The following is a 24,074-nucleotide window of genomic DNA, read 5'->3' as shown; positions in this document are numbered from 1 at the left end:
CAGTCCCTTATATGAAACCCTTGCATTCAAATGTTTTTCAGAATTTGGATTTTAGAACATTAATACCAGTGTATATAAACTGGGTTTAATGAGGCTTTTCCATCAGAGTTGGGCAGCTCCCTTTAATCAAACACATTAGTATTTCTGCAGTGAGACCATGAATACCCACCCACAGTAAACTACACAGACATGAGAAGTAGCCTCATCTAAATTTAGGTCAGGTTTTGCCACCCATAGTTTGCAGTAGATGTATTTGGAAAGTTTCCATTTTTTGGAACTTTTTAGATTTTGAAATTCAGGGTAAGGAATTTTGGACCTGAACTATTTTTTGTATTAGGCTCCCCCACCCCTTTATCCTATTTTGCTTTTTTTTATTAAAAAGAAGGTGGAAACTGCCAGCTGGTGTGGGCGTAGCTGCTCCTGAGAAAGGGGTTGGAACAGGCCTTCTGCACTCGGGAGCAGGTTCTGTGCTTCCCCGTCAGCGGAAGGGCTGAATGCTCCACAGCCTACAGGGGGAGACCAGAGACGAGCCTGAGAATGATGGTGGGAAAATGTTCAAATAACGTTCAGTCAAATAAAGAGAACAGGTCTGCTTTGGGGACCGGTGGGGTTGTCTTTCATTAGCGCCAGCTGATATCTTCTGTCCTTCCAATATTTTGCAGACCTCAAGGATAAAAGCTAGTAGAAAACAGCAGTTAGATGAGATTTTAATGAGTCATGTATGACTCCGGCTTCTACCAGAGACTGAGAACCAGCAGGAGACACACGGACACAGACCTGGGAAGAGCTCTCCTTCCAGGAGCTGACTCACCATCGCGGGGGCCGGCAGGTCCACGACCTGCAGGGCGCGCACCCCACGGGCAGGAGCTGCAGTCGGCAGGTGGAATTTCTTAAAACTCTGGCTTCTGATGCTTCTTCTCCATTTATCTTGTTTTGACAAGTTTAGCCTAAAGTATCGTCACTTCTTCATTGGGTTGGAAGCCGGTCCCGGGCACCCCGTGCCGTCAGGTGTGGGAGAGACTGGGGAAGACTTGGATACCAAAGCCAACGCGAGGTACATTTTACTGAAAAATAAGAACTATGTGTTTAAAATTTGGGCTTGTTTCTCCTGTAGCTGCTAAGTGGCCCGGGAAGTGCCCTCATTTATTCTGGATACAAAGCCCAGGACAAAAGGTGAAGCTGCACTGACTGTTCAGCTCAGAATCCACCTTTTTTCCTCGGTGCCCTTAGACCCGCTTGTTCCACCTGCTTGTTTATATGTGACCCAAAGTTTGTTTGGTTATTAAACCACAGCCTATTTGCAGTGGCATTTACAATACGGAGAAGCCAGCTAAAGCCAAGGGGGAAGAGGCGTGTTGGATCAGGGAAGGGAGGGGATGAAAACCAATACAAATTGACCCAGCCTCGCGGGAGCTCCCACCCTGCTTCCCTGTCCGCGCACGAGTGGAGACTGACCTGGGGGTGCCCGGGCGGGGGGACCTGAACTCGTGTAGGGGCTGCAGAGTCGGAGCCTGCAGGGGTGGGAGAGGTTCGGGGTTGTTCTGCTGAAAGGTCTTAGCAAGTCCATTTTGCTGCAAATCCAACTTTACTATTAAAGCTGATATTCTGATCTTCATCTTTTTCACTTGTGTCTGCTTCTCAGTCGGTTCGGAAATTGGAAAAGAAACAAGGACTATTTTGCGAGGTCACTAAAATATCAGCACTTGACGGTCGATAAACACTTAGTGTGTAGGGTTATCTGTGTGTATGCCTCATTGGGTACATTCATAAGCATGGCCTTACACCTTTAATGGAAATTTAAGTTACACTGTATAATGTACTTAAGAAGACAGGTTTATGTAATACATCTTAGAATACAGCCCATCTAAAAGTTCTTATTCTAAGCAAGGAGAAATTCCAGATCACTCTGTAGAATGAAACAACTTTAGTGATGATTCTCCATTATAGCAGAGGAGCAAAAAGATCTGATTTACACCTTTTGTTTAAAAGGTTCTATTCCCCATACTTTGTTTTTCTCGACCTCACTTTATCATCGGCGTCATTTTTTTTGACAGGTACACGCGTTCTATGAGAACCAAACTAGTTTAGAAATGTTCCATGGTGATCCTGTGTTCCATCTACATCAACTGGGCTGGAAGACTTTTTCCTTTTGCACAGACATGGTACAGGAAAGTACATAGGACACAAGAACGGCAACATTATTTACTGTGACAATAGGAACGTCAGAGCAAGAAAGCAGACATTCATTTTAAAAATCAGGACTCAACTAAATGGAAAAGGCAAATACCAACTTATAATCTAAAGCCCTCCCCCGCCCCCAGAAACTAGGAGCATTATATTCAGAGTTGAGTTTGCCCTTAACTGCTTAGGAAACACTGTACTTTTGTTTTGTAATCTCAAGTGTTTATGACACTAGTAATTTAGAAGTCGCAGAGTTGTCAGAAGTGGGCTGCACTGTTAACACCTTGTCAAAACAGCACTGGAAATAAAGACTCACTTTTCTCTCAGTTCTGAGACTGTGGAAAGTGAAACTGAAGTTGTGTGTATAGTTATAAGTCCTTTAATTAGAAAGTTGCAGTGCTGGGCTTCCCTGGTGGCGCAGTGGTTAAGAATCCCCCTGCCGATGCAGGGGACACGGGTTCGAGCCCTGGTCTGGGAAGATCCCACATGCCGCGGAGCAACTAAGCCTGTGCACCACAACTACTGAGCCTGCGCTCTGGGGCCCGCGAGTCACAACTACTGAGCCTGCGTGCTGCAACTACTGAGGCCCACACGCCTAGAGCCCTGCTCCACAACAAGAGAAGCCACTGCAATAAGAAGCCTGCGCACCGCAACAAAGAGTAGCCCCCGCTCGCCGCAACTAGAGAAAGCCCGCGCGCTGCAACAAAGACCCAACGCAGCCAAAAGTAAATAATAAATTAATTTAAAAAAAACCCAAAGCTGCAGTGCTGTTGGTCCCACCATGTCTTGTGCCATGTGGGGATTCTAATGCTAACAACTGGTAAACCACAAACCAAAACCGACACCCACGGCTCTGGGTGCCAAAGGGTATTTTACAGAGTGAGTGAGTGGCCTCTACAAAACCAACGTGCTCATGGGTTCAGTGTGCCCACCGGATGCAAATACAAATCACACAGCCGACGGTGAGTGTAAGAGGCTGACTCCGTGAGGTTCCACCTGGTGCCTCACCTGTCCCATCAGGTGAGCATGCCTGCTGGGCAGCTGGGAGCTCCTGCCTACTCGCGGTGTGATTCTGGTGGATGACAAACCCCTTTGGACTTTAGTTTCTCCACTTGTCAAGTGAGCACCAGCCCGTCTACGCAGGTATCAGGTAGATTGGTGCCGCGGATGGAATGAGACACAGGTCAAAGTTGTCTGAAGTTAAAACCGATGTGGAAATGCAGGGTCACAGTTTAGTTTAATTTTAACAGATACTGTGTGACCTTGTGACTTGTCTCACCTGAACCTTTTTTATCACCAGTAACTGGGGGAAAAGTAGTACCTACCTCAAAGAGTTATGCGGATTAAAGAAAGTAAGACAAACTGTGAAGTCTATGAAAAATGTAGGTTGATTTTTATTGCTCATTGACTATATAAAGAAAGCATGGTTTTGTATAATTTATTCTTCTGACTACATATTGAAAATCAAATCAACCTTAACATCCCTTCAAAACTTGAAGATTTTCTTGTGAAACCTGGCACACGTTGCATTAAAATGAAGAGAGCACTTACAGGTTTGAGCGACACAGAGGAAAACCTCACGGCACCTCAGCAGGACCACGGCTACTCTCATGGGGAGTCAGATACCCACAGCTGATATTCCACACAGCAGTTCAATATTCCACTGTAGATCGACACGTACAAGAAAGGGAAAGTCACAATGCTTCTGATGGAAATGAATCAGTCTAGTGGAATCAACACATTCTCCTGATATTCCTTTGACTTTTGTGTCTAAGGTCCACCCGCCACTTTGAGATCACGTAGTTTCATGGGAACACTTCCACTGGTATATTTTTCTTTCTGAGCTCCTTTCAAAAGCAGGTCCTACTTCCTTCCCATGTGCCAACTCAGCTTTACTTTGTCGAGTTGCTCCAGGTGTGAAGGCTTGAGGTCAGCACTCCAAAGCTCACCGAAACGAGGCAGGTAGCTCTGTGGAAGATGCCCCTGGTTTAGAGGCAGATGTGACTGTTCTCGTGGCATGTGGTACCCACGCCGGCCACAGACAGGTAAAGCTTCCCATCTGCACACGCACAGATTTCGTAGAGTCCCTGCAAGCTGCTTGAGGGACCCTGAGTCCCCTGAGCCAACTTGGGTAAACATATGGTTTCAGCATCGAGCACAAGCTGCTTGGGAGAGAACGAGAGATGAAGTGGTCAAGGAGGAATGAACGCAACAAGCATGAAATTGAATGCTCAAAATGTTCCAAACAAATTCGCTGTTCCTCTGCAGAGAAAATGAAGTAGGCACCTGGCTTGACTGAAATCATATTACAATTAATCTGATTCTTTAAAAGCCTATTTCTAGTTTACATCCAGGCAGGGGATAAATAGTCCTTAGGAACTGGAGGGAAGTCATTTTTTTCTTTTACTCATTCTGCTAGGCGAGCTAGAAAAATGAACGATGTGACACTTTTATGAAGACCTTTCAGAATTATTTGACCAAAATCATACAATTCTTTGCCTGATTCACATTTACCTTGTGTTCCACTTTGACCTTCAGCTTCTCCTCCCTATTAGGATAAAGTATTGATACAAGCCACAGAAGTAGATTCATCTTAGTCATTTTAACATGTGATTGTTGGAATTTCTCCTGATTTTATTTTCCTGTGAGAGGCAATTAAATTCATCCTAATAGCTGTCAACCATTTCCCCAGCTTTTTTTTTTTTTTTGCGGTACACGGGCCTCTCACTGCTGTGGCCTCTCCCGTTGCAGAGCACAGGCTCCAGACGCGCAGGCTCAGCGGCCATGGCTCACGGGCCCAGCCGCTCCGTGGCATGTGGGATCTTCCCAGACCGGGGCACGAACCCGTGTCCCCTGCACCGGCAGGTGGACTCTCAACCACTGCGCCACCAGGGAAGCCTTCCCCAGCTTTTAAAATATTATTTGAAACTCTACTGCCTTCTATTAAATGCAGGAAAGCAGCAGACACACAGACAACTAAAATAAGATGAAAGCCACTGGATTTTTTTGTTCCTATCGAGGTTCAGTTGAACTGAAATACAAACAAATGGCCATTTATTGAGATCTGGTAATCTGACAGCTTAAGAAAATAAGTGTGGTCACACAGAGCTGCCAAGCCTGACCAGGGCGCTCACTTATCAGAAGGAATTAAACCATGTTTGGGAAGGTTCCATGTTCTTCCTCGCCAACAAGGTTGGACCCCTCCTTTGTTTTATGTGGCTCTCATCCTGTATACTCCAAGCTTTTAATAAACTGGCATCTGTGTCTGTGTCCCCTCTCGGGATGCTGACCTCTTCATGGAAGCGGTGGGTGACAGTACACATGCGTCATAGGCAGGCTTTGCCCTGGGGTCTGGGTCACTGTCAGAGGAGGAAGTCAAGTGGGTTTTTTTTTTTTAGTGCAGAACCTATTTAGGTTATCGTCTAATGCTTTGGGTTCTGCCCAGTTCTTTGCTTTTCCCTAACTTGTTGGCTTCTCCTCTCTCCTTTTTCCTGGTTAATTGGTTAATTTTTTTCTAGTTATTTTTTTTCCTGTCCTTCCGGCAAACTCTGGTCACTGATGGTCCATATACTGCTTTCTTGTTCATCTTCATTTGCCTTTTTGGGAGAATATTTTCTGGGAGGCCAGACATCTCTTCACTTTGAACTAGCTCCCAGTGATAAGGGGTATCAACTTCAAGTACGGGTCAGGCTGAGTGCTATTTTTAAAATGACACCGAATTCATGAAAATAAGTAATATTATTTCAAAACTAAGATCAGTATAGATTTTTTTCAAGGCAATATGCTTCCGGTACATAGTGACATTATGATTTAGTAATAAGATTCCAAAATTCCTGGCTTCCACTTTTGCATTTATCTGCTCCATGCATCAAAACTTTGTAAGTTACAACCTGCAGGGGCTTCGCCTGATGACCTTGGTTTCCCACCAGCGGGCTGCCCTCGAGGGTCCTGTGTACTCAGGAGCTGCCTTAACAACACCTCCCTCTTACTATTAAATTAGTGTCATTTCAAAGCTATCTTACCGCACTGGGGTCTCATAACCCTGTGACACTGTGAAGTAAACACTAGCTTCCGTACTTGACAACTGAGGGGGTAGGCCCAGAGAGGCCTGTTAACGTCCCTGAATTCACACAGTAATTGGCAAACTGATCTCGCGCTAGAAAGGTCAAGAGCGGGGAGCCTGTACCCTGCTGCCCGTTATAGCCACAGTTCGTATCAGCGATGTTTTATTTCTGGACCTGAGGTTCCGGGTTTTTTCTTCCTGTAGCTCTTACTTTTCATATTTAATTTTCACTTACCCAGAACTTGGTGCGAGCGAGCACCCCTGGCAGTAACAGATGGCGGTTGTCACAGGTAACTCCTAGTGACAGCCCTACTGAGGGAAGTTGGATCACTAGGAAGTGGCATACTGATGTTCTCTGTAAGCTCTGAAAGTCTAGTACTTTTTCAAAGCTGAAAATAACAAGAGACTTGATAGCACGAATACCAAACAAAGCAGTCTGGATCCAACAGAGAATTATTTTAACCTTTCTTGGCCCTTCTTTCAGTGCTAAATTGTCTTTTCCTTCCTTTCACATTTTCTGTGCTATGCCTTTCATGATGTTCCTTTACAAACGACCATAAATTTACTCTGCTGATGCCTTAATGGACAAGCATGTCATCAGTGCTCAGGGGACTTGTACAACGGGAGGCCCACCCCGCCCCCATCTATTGGACTCACTGTCCCATCACTGCTGTGAAGAACGATGTCCATCTGGGAAAGGGCCTCCATTTTCCCTGCAGCAGCTTGAATATGAACGCCTTTCGGGGCGTCCATGCTGAGACTCCGTGTCGGGGATTCTAGTCTGAAATGAGGGAGAGAAACCAGGAAAAATAGCATAAAAAACAGCCACCCTCGGAATCCCCCAACAAAGGGCTTAGCATAGAAAATATAATCAGTAAGGTATATAGTATTTTCACTCATTCTTGAATGCTAACATATAGTACGTTACTCATTGATAAATCCAGAAATAAAGTGCAGTAAAGAATTTTAATTTCCCATCAATGGAGTCTATGAAATTAGCATCCTCTGAAAATAGATGCAAATATTAGACAGTCCTAGCCCTGTGCAGTAGCTTCGATGGCGTGGTTGGCACTCTGGCACACCACAGCAGAAGAAAATGCTATTGGTGAACATCTCTGGAAAACTATTTTTTAGCCAAAATACAAACTTCTTCGGGAAAAAGAGAAATTTAAGGGCAACGCGTACATTTGCTAACACGTTCAGAAAATAGGATGTAAATTTGGACTCCAGGTGTTGTTTGCTTTTCTTTTCTTTTTCTTTTTTTCATTTAGGAAGATTACAGGGCAGATGCAAAGATTTCTTTTGGAAAAATACTGAATTAATGGAGTTGACAGGGTGGAGACTGGCCTCCGCTGGCGTTGTTTTTGTAAAATGTATTAGCATCTCCTTGTGATGTAGTCAAACACAGATACAGAACCAGGAACACAGGAGCAGAAAAATTCTCTTATTTGCCTCCGCCTGGAAAAGACTGAGTTTCCACCAGATGGCACAACGTGATCACTGGACAGGTTTTTCAGCTGCTCCAATCTGACTCAACCAAAAGTTGAAAGGGGGACTTCCTTGAAATGTGCAAAGATCCACAAGAAGGAGAACAGGATGGAAACCCTCCCACTGCAGGGTAACAGCAAGGTGGAGGTGGGTAAGAGACAGAAAGGGTAATGTTTAAGAGGAGAGAAGCGCCTGGTAATGAATTTGCTGCTGAGTTGACTGAGTTGACTTTTACAATTTTTTAAAATTGAAGTCTAGTTGATTTACAATGCTGTGTTAATTTCTGCTGTACAGCCAAGTGACTCAGTTATACATACATATATTATTTTTAATATTCCTTTCCATTATGGTTTATCATAGGATATTGAATATAGTTCCCTGTGCTATACAGTAGGGCCTTGTTTTTATCCATTCTATATATAAGTTTGCACCTGCTAATCTCAAACTCCCAATCCATCCCTCCTCCACCCCCCTCCCCCTTGGCAACCGCCAGTCTCTTCTCTATGTCTGTGAGGCTGTTTCTGTTTTGTAGATAAGTTCATTTGTGTCATATTTTAGATTCCACATATAAGTGATATATGGTTTTTGTCTTTCTTTTTCTGATTTACTTCACTTAGTATGATAATCTCTAGTTGCATCCATGTTGCTGCAAATGGCATCATTTCATTCTTTTTTATGGCTGAGTAGTATTGATCGACTTTTAAATCAGGTGGATTGTTCCCTTTGATCAGCAAGTTTCTTGTCTACCACTATTTGTTATGGAAAACAAAGCTTCCTTATGTACATCTCAGTATGTAAGATCTGATCTGTTACACATTTTAAAATATTACTTTGAGTGCGAGGAAACAGAGACATTCCTAGAATTTATCGGTCAAATTCTGTTGGGTTTAGGTGTTGGGGAAACACGCTGTATCTTCATGAGCCTGGTCTGCTGATTGCAGGCCCCTTCTGACTTTGCTAACTGCCTGCATTTCTCCTGCCAGGACTGATGAAAGAAAGGGGAGGGGAGGGGAGGGAAGGCAGGGGAGGGAGGTGGATGGGTGAGCAACTGCACAGGTCGGGCCTGTTTCAGGGACCCTGGTGAGGGTGAGTCTGCTTCAAAGACCAGTTCTCAAACCGCAAACGACCTCAACAGGCCCAGTGACTAGCTGTTAACGGCATTAGACTGCGATGCTCCTGGGAGAGCAACCTTCGTCCCCTTTGTGTCATTTCTATCCCTGAAGGTGAAACGTTTCAGTGCAGCACAGGTGTAGACACATGTTACCCAAACGGCTGAGATTAGAATGCTCTGAGGTGCACCGCTCTGTGAACGCATTCAACAGTGGTCGGATATCAAAGAACTCACGTTCATGTGGAAAAATAAGCAACAGCAGACAGAAACGGTGAAAGGGAAAAGCTGCAAGTGTGTGTATGTGTGTGTTCTGTGTTTGTGTGTATTGTGTATGTATTCATGTGTGTATGTATGTATATGTGTGTGTTTTGGGTGTGTGTATATGTGTTTGTGTGTATGCATATGTGTGTATATGTGTTTGTATGTGTACGTGTCTGCATGTGTGTATATATGTATATGTATTTTGTACGTGTGTACGTATGTGTATGTGTACATGTGTTTGTGTATATATGTATGTATGTGTACGTGTGTGTGTGTATGTGTGTCTGTGTGTGGCTAGCCCTACCAGACACTGAAATATCTTTTAAAGTTTATTTAAGTAACAAAGTTGGTACTTGGACCTGAATAGACAGCTGAGCAGGATAGAGTAGAAACTGCAGAAACAGACCCAGATGCACAGGGAGATCTTATATATGATAAAGGTTACATTTCAAATTGTAGTGGCAGTTACATAATAATGCAATTGCTGGCACCTGGTTGGCCAGTTGGAAGAGAGAAAATTAGACCCAGATTTTTGTATCTGTACCTCATACAAGAATAAACTCCAAATGCATCAGCGATCCAAATGTAAGAGAGAAAGCCATACAAGAAACGTGGCTGACGAGTTTCTCTTCATGTAGGGAAAGTCTTTTAATTATGGCTTAAAATCCAGAAGTCATAAAAGAAATGATTAATAAATTTCAGTATATAAACATTAAAAGTTAATAGAAATATAATAGGAAAAAGGCTAATATTCTGAATATGTATATATTTTATTTTATTTATTTATTTATTTATTTATTTATTTTTTTGTGGTACGCGGGCCTCTCACTGTTGTGGCCTCTCCCGTTGCAGAGCCCAGGCTCCGGATGCGCAGGCTCAGCGGCCATGGCTCACGGGCCCAGCCACTCCGCAGCATGTGGGATCTTCCCGGACCGGGGCACGAACCTGTGTCCCCTGCATCGGCAGGCGGACTCTCAACCACTGCGCCACCAGGGAAGCCCTGTATATATTTTAATCCCTACAAATCCATTTTAAAAAGTAATTAAAGAAGCAAAGAAATGAAGAGTCAATTCACAGAAGAAGCAACCTTAATAACAAAATAAAAATATGAAAGATGCTTAACCACACTAGTCATCAGGGAAACAAAAAGTAAAGTAACACAATATAACACACATCAGGATGAAAACTATCATAAACTCTGACAGTGCCGAATATTGGTAAAAATGTGAGGAAAGACAAACTCTCACTGCTCATGAATTAGACATCACTGCAAGCACTCTGAGGTGTACGTTGGCCAAGTTTGGTAAAACTGAGTATGTTCATCCCCGAAACCCACACATTCCAAAACTTGGTAGAACAGAAAACCAAGCAGTGCTCTTCATGGCTGTCTTAAAAGAATTTTGAAAAACGAGGCACCCATTACATATTTTAACATCTAAATGTTTTATCATACATTTAAGTATCTGCAAAAGATGTAATTTCTTCCATATAAACATTGTTATTTTTTAAAATGAATCTAAAAATCATGGAGATTTGATACCTGCCAACCTTCAGTTGACTCCTGTGTTCCTTCTGACATACCCTCATTGTTTGGATTTTTGAGTACTTCTTACTTATTGGCTATAAGATGCTCTAAATTCACCTACCTTCCCAGTCCTAGAATGAGCCAAGGATTTCTCCAAAGAATGCTGATTCCTTTTGTTGGAGAATGGTGTGAGAAACCAAGTTCTGGCTGCCACTGCTATTTTTTTTTTTTGTGGTACGCAGGCCTCCCACTGCTGCGGCCTCTCCCATTGTGGAGCACAGGCTCCGGACGCTCAGGCTCAGCGGCCATGGCTCACAGGCCCAGCCGCTCCGCGGCACATGGGATCCTCCCGGACCGGGGCACGAACCCACGTCCCTTGCATTGGCAGGCGGACTCTCAACCACTGCGCCACCAGGGAAGCCCTGCCACTGATTTTAATTACTCAATCTCTCATTCCTAGAACTTCTTTTTGTTATTTTCCAAATATTCCATTTTCATCTTGTCTTTGCCTTACCTTTGTATTCAAGTTTTTTTTTTTTTTTTTTTCTCTTTGAGCCTTTTATTCATACCTGTTTTAAAATCTCTTTGCTTTGTTCTACTACTTGGAGTTTCAGGGGTAACTTGAAGTGGCTGCTAATTCTTCCTCATGGTAGTTCAATTCCTTATTCATTTGCCTTTTTCTTCTTCTTTTAGTAAGCTCATCTTCAGCAAGATTTTTTTTTCCATCAGTGTTTTTATGCCATTAATATCTTCAGTGTAGTTTCTCTCTCTCTTTTTTTTATCACTATTGGTTTATAGACTTGGTGCAGTTTTTAATGTTAATTAAAAACAGAGTTTCAGTTTTGCAAAATGTAAAGAATGCTGGAGATGGAGGCAGGGGATGGCTGCACAACAATAAGCGTACCTTAGACTTTTGAATGGTACACTTGAAAGTGGTTAAGATGGTAAATTTTATATTATGTGCATTTTGCCACAGTTGAAAAAAAGATATATCAACTTTTTTTGCCTATATGAATCCGTCAAGCTCTCAGTTTTATAACGTTCTTGTCTCTACTAACAGTGCACCTACTTAAAAAATGTAATGTAAATTGAAATGTTTAAGAATGCCTTTTGCAAATTTCAAGCCCATATAAGACACCATCCTCTTTCACTAAAACGTGCAAATGTTTTGCCTCAGCTGATGCTCTTCAGGGAAAAACGAAGGGTTTGTGGACCACATGAATCATAACCCTATGGCATGTGACCTGAAGTGTGAGGACAAGCAGATATTCGTGGCATCTCCAAGGGAAGGAGGGCACCCCAGTCAGGTGGGACAACGTGTGTGCAAGTGTGGAGTCGGGGCCTGGCGGTGGCTCAGTTTCAGGACAGGTGAGGCAGGAGGCCCCCAGGGTGCCAACCTAGAGAGCCCCAAGGAGTCTAGGTCACAAGTCAAGTGCCCCAGTAGCATTCTGGACTTTACTCTGGCTGATGTGGAATCAATGAAACATTTAAAATAGCTGCATTTACACCCCCATGTTCATAGCAGCATTATGCACAATAGCCAAGACATGGAAGCAACCTAAATGTCCATTGACAGAGGAATGGATAAAGAAGATGCAGTACCTATAGACAATGGAATATTACTCAGCCATAAAAAAGAATGAAATAATGCCATTTGCTGCTACTTGGATGGACACAGAGATTATACTAAGTGAAGTAAGTCAGGAAGAGAAAGACAAATACCATATAATATCACTTATATTTTGAATCTAAAATATACACAAATGAACTTATCTACGAAACTGAAACAGACTCACAGACATAGAGAACAGACTTGTGGTTGCCAAGGGGCAGGTAGGGTTTGGGAGGGATGGATTAGGAGGTTGGGATTAGCAGATGCCAACTATTATATATAGAATGAATAGACAATAAGGTCCTACTGTATAGCACAGGGAACTATATTCAATATCTTGTGATAAACCATAATGGAAAAGAAAAAAATTCTTTTAAAGTATGTAAAGTATAAATATGTTCTGAACTGTACACTTAAAAATGGTTAAGATGATAAATTTTATATGTGTATTTTACCACAATTTTAAAAATCGGAAAAAATAAATAAAATAGCTGCATTTAGCCAAGTCCCTCAGATTTTCTGGAGGCAGGAACAGCTATTGGAACAGTACAGGCTGCACTGGGGCAGGGGCAGGGCTAGTAAAGAGCTCAGAGACAAAAGGATGGGACATACAGTAGGACTTCTGACCTCCTTTGGATTTTTGTAAGAAATGCCTTGTTATGGGCGGAAGTTCATCAGAATAAAGACAACTAATGGAATAAGAAACAACCTGGTAATATCTGCTAACGTGTTATTCTAGCACATAACCAGGTTATCTTCTATAAGAGAGTTTATATTTGAACAGAATTCTTACCTAAGGTCCTGGGTTGGGTCCGGTTTTATGAGGGGCGTCTCCACTGAATGTTCAAAAAGAGCCCCTTCAGGCCCTAAACACAAACCAAAGATGAAGCTTTTACAAAAGTAAAGTAAACAACAGCCAACAAATCGAGCATTTATACTGCATATTACAGGACACGTAGGTTCTGATCGTTGCTGAATTCGTACAGGTGTTTGAGTTGCAGGAAAAAAATAGGTATAACTGCTTTCCTGCTTTTCCAAGGATACCATGATTTCATTAGATGTCTATAACAAAATACAATTTTTAAAGCAGTTACAAATACCCAGGCTTATTTTAAAACCAGAAAGCAATATTAGCCCTCAAATTGAAAGAAATTTCAGTTGAAAATTGCATTAAGTCCATATATTTTCGGTAATAGTAATTTGATTCATTCTCTAGATTTTATGTGTAAAAATTGTATCTTGTGTCATCTGTTCTTAAGGCACATCAGGAAATTTATAGAAAAATCCAAATTTTGAATATTTAAAATTGACTTTCTAATTTGTACAAATCAGTATGTTCCCAGTTGTCTGGTTAGTCTGAGAACCTAATTATGTGCAAGACACGGTGTGGGTATTGGGTTAGGGTGCAGAGATTCGAAGGTGATATATCCTAACTTGCTTAGTACTCAGAACCCTACAAGGCAGGTATGATTATTTTCCCATTTTACTGAAGAGGAAACTGAGGAACAGAAAGGTTAATTAACTTGCCTAGAGTTACACAGCTAAGTGGCCGGCCTGTGATTTGACTTCAAAGCCCATACTTTTAACCTATGCACAGCAGGGTTATTCACAGATAAGTGCTCATCATGATTTACCTAGGTCCTTCTGCCTGGCCTAGACCACACCCTTGTCTTGGGCTCCACCAGTCAGTACAAAATGAAATTTCAAAATTACAAACCAGGGCTTCCCTGGTGGCACAATGGCTGAGAGTCTGCCTGCCGATGCAGGGGACACGGGTTCGTGCCCCAGTCTGGGAAGATCCCACATGCCGCGGAGCGGCTGGGCCTGTGAGCCATGGCCGCTGAGCCTGAGTGTCCGGAGCCTGTGCTCCGCAACAGGAGAGGCCACGACAGTGAGAGGCCTGCGTACCGCAAAAAAAAAAAAAAAAAAAAAAAGAGAGAGAGAGAAATGCAAGCAATACGAGGAGAATTTAGGCTGGAAGGACAACTTAAGGAGCGCAGACCCCCAGAGGCCATCAAGGTCCTCTTATGGAAGTCTGGAGAAGTCACTGCACAAGGAAGTGACCCTTGGAATTGATGGGACCATTCACCACCACTGAAAGGGGAAAGTCAGGAAAGAAGCAGAGCTGGAGGAAAACACCGAATGAATCAGCCTGGAGACCTCCTGTGGGATCACGTATGTCCTTAGAGTTGAAGCCAGTTTTAACTGGGCCTTTTGTTCCTTTCAGCTGAAGGGCTGTTAACTGATGGAGCAAGTCATCAACTGTCCACAGAGCTGCATGACTGGGTCCGGAGCCAGATGTGTCGAGCATGTGCTTGAAGGGTGTGGTGCTCTCTAAGCAGCTGCTAGAGATCCATCTTCACATCTTTAAGGGACATGGGCTCACCACCTGTGTTTACCTTCACTTCTTCTTCAGTGGCTGAAACCTTACTTTCCAGGTCCTCTTTTGTGGGTGGCTTTGTGGGTGACTCCAGAATTTCTGCGTCGTCACTTGTGACATATGTAATCCCATTTAGCTAATGAGAGAAGGATGAAGGGATTGAACTGCCTTATTGCTAGATTGTGTCTTTCCCCTTAGTGATGATACTGGATACTCTTACAGGGCCCTGTTTTCCTTCCTAAATGTTGGGGAATGGACCCCGCCTAGCGAATCACTGCCAAGGAACTGAAGTACCCAACCATGAATCATCTTCCAGAAGCCAGTTCTGGCAACGGGATAAAGTATTTTTTTTTGAAGATGACATTTTGATGCTGCTCCAACAACATGCTCTGCAACTGGGGTTAGTAAAAGAGACCTGCTCATTTTGGTCACTTGGTGACAATTCTATTTTTAGGGGGAAAAATGAGACTGCTGAAGGCCGAGATCAGTTTCAAACTGGGGTGGTGAAATTGTTTAATCTCCTCCATGAATTTGATTTAAAAATGATTTTTCAGTTTCCCCGTTGACTAGAGTATATATAGCAGCTGTTTAAGAATGGACGAGGGATTTCACGTTACTCTTTGCGTTCTTGAGACAAAGGCAACGGCAAGAAAGCACTTCTTGATGTGCGTTCAGATCAGGATGTACTGCAAGTCAGGAATCCGGAGGGGCCGCCTTAAAGAAAGACCACTGAGTCCCTCCCCTTACGCCCCATGCTCAGGGCAAGTGGCCAGAGGGACGAGTGTACAGCCAAGCATTGAATTCTCTTTCTCTGCCCCCAGAGTGACCTGGTTCTCTGTCACTTCTCACTCCTCTTTCCTTGGCTGTCAACTGCTGCTGCTTTTGCTGATCCAAGAAACTCCAAAGGCTACTTGAAATCAATCCATTTAAAACAGAGATCAAACTTTTATAGTACGTAGTGGAGAAAAGCTTGAATGGGAATTTACTTGCAAAAATTAACGTTTATAAAGGTATTCTTCTCGTATTTTATATATTTAACAAAACTTAACCATCATTGTGGCAACTATGGAATTGTATGACATAAAGAATAAATCAAGTTTTGTTTTTTGGTGCAATTTTCCCAACACAGTTGGAATTATATGATGGCTGTAGTAGTTTTCTATTTCTGTGTAAAGCCTTTGGGTTATATCAATTGGAAAGAGATAAAAGGAAACAATATGGTGGGGAAAAAAGAGTGGGTAAAGACTTGTGAGGAAGATTTCATTCTTCTAAGAGAGTATCAAAGAATTTCAAAAGAAATGCCATGAAGAAAAGTCAACAAATTCAAACTACGGTCCTTTTTCTTATCAGCCTGAAATATTCCACAGTAAACTTGCCAAAACTACAATTTGCTTTTGCAGAAGTGCCCTCCATGGGATACTGTTTTTCTTAAGAGTTACTACAGATGAATGGATACAGAAGATGTGGTATATACACAACGGAATATTATTCAACCAGGAAAAGAAGGAAATCCTGCCATTTGCAACAACATGGATGGACCTCGAGGGAATTATGCTCAGTGAAAAAAGTCAGAGAAAGATAAGTACTATATGATCTCACTGATACGTGGAATCTAAAAAACAAACAACCACAAAACAAAAACTGAACTCACAGACGTAGGGAACAGATTGATGGTTGCAAGAAGTGAGTGTTGGGAGGTGGACAAAATGGGTGGAGGTGGTCAAAGGTACAAACTTCCAGTTATAAGACAAATCAGTCACGGGGATGTGATATATAGTATGGTGACTACAGTTACCACATATTGTGTATTTGCAAGTTGCTAAGAAAGTAGATCGTAAAAGTTCTCAGGCTTCCCTGGTGGCGCAGTGCTTGGAATCTGCCTGCCAATGCAGGGGACATGGGTTTGAGCCCTGGTCTGGGAAGATCCCACATGCCGCGGAGCAACTGGGCCCGTGCACCACAACTACTGAGCCTGCGCTCTAGAGCCTGTGCTCCACAACGAGAGAGGCCCGCGCACCACGATGAAGAGTGGCCCCTGCTCGCCACAGCTAGAGAAAGCCCTCGTGCAGAAACGAAGACCCAACACAGCCATAAAAAAAAAAAAAAAAGTTCTTGTCACAAGAAAAAAATTTTAAGTATGTGTGCTGATGGACGTTAATTAGACTTATTGTACGGATCATTTCACAATATATACAAATATTGAATCCTTATGTTGTACACCTGAAACTCATGTTGTTTGTCAATTATTCCTTAATTAAAAATAAAGAGCTACTACATACCAGTTACTCGAAGTTTATCCGTACCAACCACAACTGCCTTTTCATCAACAGTAAACAGTGGCTTGCTGTCCTTGGAGTTGATCTGAAACTGTTGACTCTGGACCTCTACCATTTTGGGACCTAAAGAATGAATTAAAACATTTTATTATAAAGTGTGTAGTCTATGCAGTGTTAAAAGCTCTACTTTTACACATGCCATGGGACCCAGTGGTACCAAATCACTAAACATTTAAGATTTGTTACCAGTAATTTTTTTTGATTCTGTGATTAAATTTTAAGTCCTAAGCCTAAATCCATTATATTATTAAAATTAATGTAGGTCACATGTATGTTGATCTATATCAAACATATGTATGGGGCTTCCCTGGTGGCGCAGTGGGTGAGAGTCCGCCTGCCGATGCAGGAGACACGGGTTCATGCCCCGGTTCGGGAAGATCCCACATGCTGCGGAGTGGCTGGGCCCGTGAGCCATGGCCGCTGAGCCTGTGCGTCCGGAGCCTGTGCTCCACAATGGGAGAGGCCACAACAGTGAGAGGCCCGCATACCGCAAAAAAAAAAAAAACAAAAAAAAATGTATGAATGAATTATATAAAAATTAATTTTTTCAGGTTTTTAAAACTTGCCCAAAATAATATGATTCTTCTATGCAGATTACTGAAATTGGTATTCTTTTGAGTATTAACCAACTGAGGAGTTTATATTCTGAAATGTGAGATTTGTGAAAGGCCATCTTATGAATGGCTTCCTTCAATGGCCAAAGTTAATGCAGACAATGAATGAGTCAAACTCGGATTCTTGCCTCTGCCCTGATCCTCACCTCCTACTCCATGGAGCAAACAGACATCACCATGGAAACACACGCTCAAGTTCCTGCCCTTCACCTTCATCTCAGGCACTTCTGTCTTCTCCAGCCCTTCTTTCTACTTCAAGAACAGGGCATCACTTTCTCCTCCAAGCTTACTCCTTTCACATGACCTTTTTCTGTTTGTTTGTTCGTTTTTGCCATACAGCAGGTTCTTATCAGTTATCTACTTTAGACCTATTAGTGTATATACGCCAATCCCAATCTCCGACCCACTGGCTTTTAAATTACGACTGTACTCAGCAGATGTTTAATGTGTGCTTCTGTGTGCCAGGCACTGGGGACGCTGTACCTTCAGCGTGTGAGATCTTGTTCAATGTCTCTCATTGGTACACTTGGGTATCCATCATTTTATGTTTTCTGATTTCTCCGTGCTTCCTGTCCTTCTAACCTTAGCAGCATAATGGATTCATCTCTCTAGAACATAGCGCTCAGCATTTGCTTAAGGAACTACAAGTGTTCCTTCATTCTTTTGTTAGTTCTATTTTCTTATCTAGAAAAGTAAGTTTATTGTGAAATGGATACTTGCAGATTTTGTGTATGTGTCCCTGTGTCCCTCACAGTACTCATTCAAGTTGATTGGTACCTGCTAGAAATTAAATAGAAGCTTTTCAACTAATACATTAATCCATTTTGGATATTGTCAGCAACATATTCTTATGTTTTTTCACTAATTTGTGCCTCAGAACCCTCCAATGATTCTTCATTTAAATGTGTGTGTGTGTGTGTGTGTGTGCGCACATGTTACAAAGTGGAACACATTTTTTTCTCTATGTTTTATCTCCTTTCTCTTAAGGAAGCCTGGCTTTATTTTTTGATAGTTGCCTGTATTTTTGCTCTCCTGGGCTTTCACCCAAACTCAGTTATCCTGTGATTCAGTGTCACTATTTACCTCTTCTGGGTCACTGATATATCTTACATATTTATCATACAAACACTATTTGCATTAAGTGATGAATTTGAAGTTATTTGAGTTTAGAATCAAGAGAAAAAACTGGACTAATTTATCCAATAAGAGTTCACTGTTTAGCTCATTGGAGATTCATATGACAATTCGAGGAGAATTTATCAAGTGAAAGTGGTTAAACTAAATGACATTTTTTCTGTAACCATTGTTTCATATACATTGATGAAATATTCAACAAATGAGTTTAGCTGCATAATTTTCATGAGTAACAAAGCTACATAAATCCTCAAATCAAAGAAAATTCAGGAAAGTGAGCCTCTTCCATTCAACACAAATTTATTGTATGCTTTTATGTTCAAGGTTTTGTGCTAAGAATTGAGGCTATATAAAAGAGATGCAGTTCACAACTTATAGGATTTCATAGTCCAGTGAAGAAAAAAGCATATAAGTCTAGTCCCAGGGCAATTTGATAAGTGCTGTGATACAAGCATGGACAGTGTCCAGTGAGAACCCTGACAAGGAATTCCTGTCCCTCCTGGGGGGTCAGGGATGACACCTCAGGGAAGAGGATGTCTGGGCTGACCTGGAAGAGTTCATGTTTCCCTGATGAAGGGAGAATGCGAGATTCTAGGTAGTTTTAAAACACCAAGTTTTAAAAACACTGTTTTTTAAAATTTTATTTTATTGAAGTATAGTTGATTTACGATGTTGTATTAATTTCTGCTGTACAGCAAAGTGATTCAGTTATAAATATATTCTTTTTCATATTCTTCCCCCACCCCCTCGGCAACCGCAGTCTGTTCTCTATGTCTGTGAGTCTGTTTCTGTTTCATAGATAAGTTCATTTGTGTCATATTTTAGATTCCACATATAAGTGATATCATATATTTGTCTTTCTCTGTCTGACTTACTTCACTTAGTATGATAATCTCTAGCTCCATCCATGTTGCTGCAAATGGCATTATTTCCTTCTTTTTCATGACTGAGTAGTATTCCACTGTATATATATACACAATGTATATATCTATATTGTGTGTGTGTGTGTATACCACATCTTATTCATTCATCTGTCTATAGACACAGGTTGTTTCTATGTTTTGACTATTGTGAACAGTGATGCTAACCCCTTGTTTTTTACTCCTGACTTTCTTTATTGAATTTCTCTCTTCTGTTTACCTAAGAAATTTTGAGTTTGTTTCCACTCATGACCCCAAATCCCTCACAGCTGTGGCTCAGACTTATACTTGAACCCTTGTCCACTCTGGAGCACCCTGGACAGGCCATCTTCCCCCACCCCATCTCCTAGAACTCTCTCCCACACTTAAGCTGGCTTTCCAGCCCATCCCTTCCTACAGAGTCTTTTATTCATTCCTCCATTCATTCATTCAACAAGTATTTATTGAATACCTCCTAAATATATGAGTGGCCTGAATTAAGAACTGTGTCATTGACTGAATGGAATAACCTAACTCCAATTTTTGAGTATTACATAATCAAATTATTGTGTGTGTGTGTGTGTGTGTATATATATATATATATTAAATGTGCAATAATATTATTGTATATATACAATAATTATACTGTATTTACAATAAATATATTTACAATATAATTTTATAATTATATTTACAATTATATATATATATTCCTTGGAATATTATGTAGCCATTAAAATAATGCCATTGAAATGGAAGAAATTAAAAAAACAAAAAGAGAGTACTATGTAGACTTCTATGCAAATAAATTTGAAAACCTAGATGAAACAGAAAATTTCAGGGAAATAGGAATTGCCAAAATTGACCCCATTCAGCTAAAAAGTCTTATTTTGAAGCTAACCAGAATTGGTTTCTATTATTCGAAGTCAAAAGAACATTAACTGTAGTAACCAGAGCTGCATTTATAACTAGTAAGATTCCCCTGTTGTTCACAATTTGTTGTCTTTTAGTTCCAAGATTTGAGATGCTAGCTGTTGATGCTTGCTCTCCTATGTTTGATTTTTTTTGGAATTTAAGACTTTTGGCTTTGATTGTATTGGTTGCCAATTTTTTCAGTGGTCTTAGCAATAAACAATTATTCATTTAATTAAATGGGATTACTTTGTCTTGTTCACATAAATCACATTTTAATATCCAGATTGGCTAAATTTAACTTCTTCCAGGAAATGTGAGGCTGGAATGAGTGTGATTGTGGGAAGTCATTTACTGAAAATCATCTGGGATCTGGTGAGTTGAATATTTCCTAGTTCAGGATTCTCAATATAGCAGAGGCTTTCCAACCAAAGGTTTAATAGAAATCACTTATTTTAACTCTACTTCAGGTATGAAACACTAAGGTTAAAACTCAGAATTTGAGGTTAACAGTTTAAAGTAATTCTGATGGGAAACTTTTTTTTTAAAGTGAATTCCTTGGTGACAAAAACACCACCATTATTTGCAGAAACAAGGACCGTTCCTGGTGTGCCATGATTTAATGAAATCTGAGTAGAGAGGGAGGGTGGTGGAAACACCCCTGATGGAGAAGCAAGTCCTAAGGTGACTCCTGGTTTGGCTTCTCTACTAACGAGCCGTGTGTTTTTGAGAAAATTAGCTTTTCAGTGCTTCCATTATTTCATCTACGAACTTGGAGACAGATTTATGTTATCTTTAACTCCTCTATATATGAAACTCCACACTTAGCAAAAAATTAAATGTGAAAATGAGTATTTGTGTTAAATCATTTTCAGAAGAATATAAAATGAATCTTTTACTTTTGGAACTCCCAAAAAATAATTACACACTCTAAATGTTATTAATTACTTGACAGCATATAGAAAGTAGCACATAGTCATTCAATAAATGTTTGTTGAATGAATGACAAAAGATGGGTAAAAATCCCTCAAACATTTAAAAACTATAGTCAGTTAAACATTTTTAAGAAATTTAAGAAATGGTAGACACAATTCATAATACAATATAATTTATAAAGAAATATGATTTGGTTTAGACAAGTTTCACGAACATGTATGCTGTGTAAGCTCAGGTTCATCTCTAGATTTATTGAGAATTTCACTGGACTTGGTCATAAAACAAGCTTCTAAGCAAAAGAGAAATACAATTTATCACTCAGAAAAAGTTATAAAGATTAAATCAGAACACAGACTATGGAACTCATGTACTACTGTAATAAAGAGGAATCATAAAGTTAAGATATGGCTGTACCTTCCAATGTAACATTATTGTTCTGTAACAACAGCCATTAAAAAAGGGGGACACGGAAAGTTACCTGCCTGTGTTGGTAGTACACTTGTCATCTATTTCCCCATAATCTGAAGAGCCAACCAATTTCTTAGATTTAGCAAATCTATAAAGTGTTGATGGTGTACAGAAGGTATATTCCTTTCACCAGCTGTTTGCTCTTTTGTTATTTCTTCCATCGATATTCTTTCTTTCTAATCCTTTTGCTCTCTGTGCACAATTCCAAAGGACCCTTCTCCCATGTGACCATATTCTTTGGTCTTAGCTGATCGGATGGGTGTACATGGCTCAGCCAAGGGCAGTTGGTTGAACAGAGTAATTGGGCCAATTAGAGTACTTAGCTGTGAATTGAGAATGCATGACATTGAAGACCAAGTTGGCTGGTGTTGAGAACTATAGCCAATCGGATGAAGAACCAGAGAGTCCTGTAGAGTTAGAACTGGTGCAACCATGATACCAAGTGAAAATCATGGACAGAGATTCATGGAATGGAGGGGAACATGGCAGAGAGAAGGAGAGAGGGAGGGGGAGAGAGGGAGAGAGAGGATGAATACTTTGATTCTCCGGCCCTGGTCTTTCTTTTCTTGAGGGCAGCTACTTTGTTTCCTTTCCTCAGTCTCTGTGGGATTATTTTGTATCCTGCAACAATCATTGTTTCTTGTACTACCTTAAATGGTCCTCTTATTTCTTGGAACCAAAATAACTTCACTTAGAATACTTCAGACTGTCCTCCCACCACCTGAACTAGTCTCCATGGTCCACACAGCATGATATTTAGAAAACTCATACTTTGATTGCTCATAAATAACTTTGAATTCTCTAGAAGGAAAAAAACAAATGGATCCATTCAGCACAACTGTTCATGGACCACACACATGCAAAGCACTGTTATGAAGCTGCACTCACCCACTTTTAATCTGCCTGTAACTTCTCCCTCTGGGTTGCGTGCATTTACAGTCACATTCTGTGTGGACTGCAGAAGTAGAGATGAGTCCTAAAAACAGATTTACAATGTGAGCCAAATATAGACTATTTAAAATGACTATACCTTTGTATTTGTATATAAATTGAAGATTTACACAAAATAATTTCTCCAATGTCATAGATCCTGTGAACCTATAAATTTGTGGCTAAAACTATTTTTTAAACTTGGATTATATTGTGTGAAGGGGGTAAATGCATTATTTTTTTTCCCCACAAAATATAATAACCTCCTGGGTTTACAGAGCCTGTGTGCACTGGTTACAATGGACCAAGTCCGTTCTCAAGGTGAAGATCTGAAACAATCAAGATTTAATCCGTGTTTTGTCTTTTCCAAGGAATTAAAATTTCATTTCTCATAATTTATGCCCAGGACATGATATATTTTTAAAAGGTAAATCAGAGAGCGGTTAGCTCTTCTATAAATAAAGACCATATTACTTATTTTCAAAATGCAAAAGGCTTCTCACAATTTCAAGAGCTTTTAAAATCTGTTGGACGCCTACGTTTTTAGAGCTTTTTGTTGGAAGATACAGTGGCTTTATGAGCACGTAAGTGGGGTCACAGTCTGAGCGGAGGCTTTGTCTCACAGAAGATTGCTGGTTCTTCTGTAACAGTTTTCTTCAAAAGGAATGCAGTGATTTGGCTGCTGGATTCGGGTGGGTTTCTGTCACTCAGAGGGAACCAAGTATCTTCCCCAGTTGTGGGGTGTACTATGCTTTTGCAGAAGGAACGAAGTTTTAGGAGCGCTGTGGAGCTCTAGCAGGTCAGAAAGTCTCCAACTTGCTTTGTGGAAGCAGGTGGATGTACCACTTTCACCTTTTATCCAATGGCGTGACCTTACTACTTGTGTTCGCTGTGTTTTGAAATAACCAGCATGATAATAAGAGCTAATAATTCACCAACGAGTTTTACCATCAGCCTCTCCTTTTACCTCCACATTTTGAAGGAGGTGGCATTACTCCTCACATACAGATGAGGAAATTGAGCTCAAAGAGATTCAATGACAGCTCTCCCAAAGTAACAGCTAGCAGGTGACAGTTCCATGATGGAGCCCGGTCTTCGGGCGCCAACTTCCAGGCTCTTTTTCTTTTTTTATCATTTTCCCTGAAAGGGAGGACATGGCCCAGGTCAGAGCTGTGAAGCCCACTCCCGGGCCTAGACAAAGTAAGCTGTCCCAGGAGCCACTCT

General features: G+C 41.1%; 1 protein-coding gene across 3 annotated transcripts in view; it reads right to left on the bottom strand.

Annotated features, from left to right (window-relative positions):
• Nucleotides 1-971: 971 nt before the first annotated feature.
• Nucleotides 972-24,074, bottom strand: part of SGCG (sarcoglycan gamma) — a 47,272-nt gene continuing 24,169 nt past the window's right edge. The window contains exons 4-8 of one of the 3 annotated variants that reach the window (XM_082601950.1): nucleotides 22,809-22,896; nucleotides 16,901-17,020; nucleotides 13,035-13,107; nucleotides 6,902-7,025; nucleotides 972-1,634 (exon numbers count right to left, since the gene is read on the bottom strand). In XM_082601950.1, the coding sequence (XP_082458076.1) occupies nucleotides 1,311-1,634; nucleotides 6,902-7,025; nucleotides 13,035-13,107; nucleotides 16,901-17,020; nucleotides 22,809-22,896 (729 nt within the window). In that variant the 3' untranslated portion in view covers nucleotides 972-1,310. Of the gene's footprint in view, nucleotides 1,635-3,551; nucleotides 4,347-6,901; nucleotides 7,026-13,034; nucleotides 13,108-16,900; nucleotides 17,021-22,808; nucleotides 22,897-24,074 lie in introns of those variants that run through there. The other 2 variants (XM_082601948.1, XM_082601949.1) reach the window with 2 other exon arrangements.

The sequence above is a fragment of the Mesoplodon mirus genome (genome assembly GCF_964341445.2).
Source record: "Mesoplodon mirus genome assembly, chromosome: 17".
NCBI classification, from domain to species: domain Eukaryota; kingdom Metazoa; phylum Chordata; class Mammalia; order Artiodactyla; family Ziphiidae; genus Mesoplodon; species Mesoplodon mirus.
The sequence above is the reverse complement of the archived record's forward strand: the minus strand, read 5'-3'. Positions and strand labels throughout refer to the sequence as shown.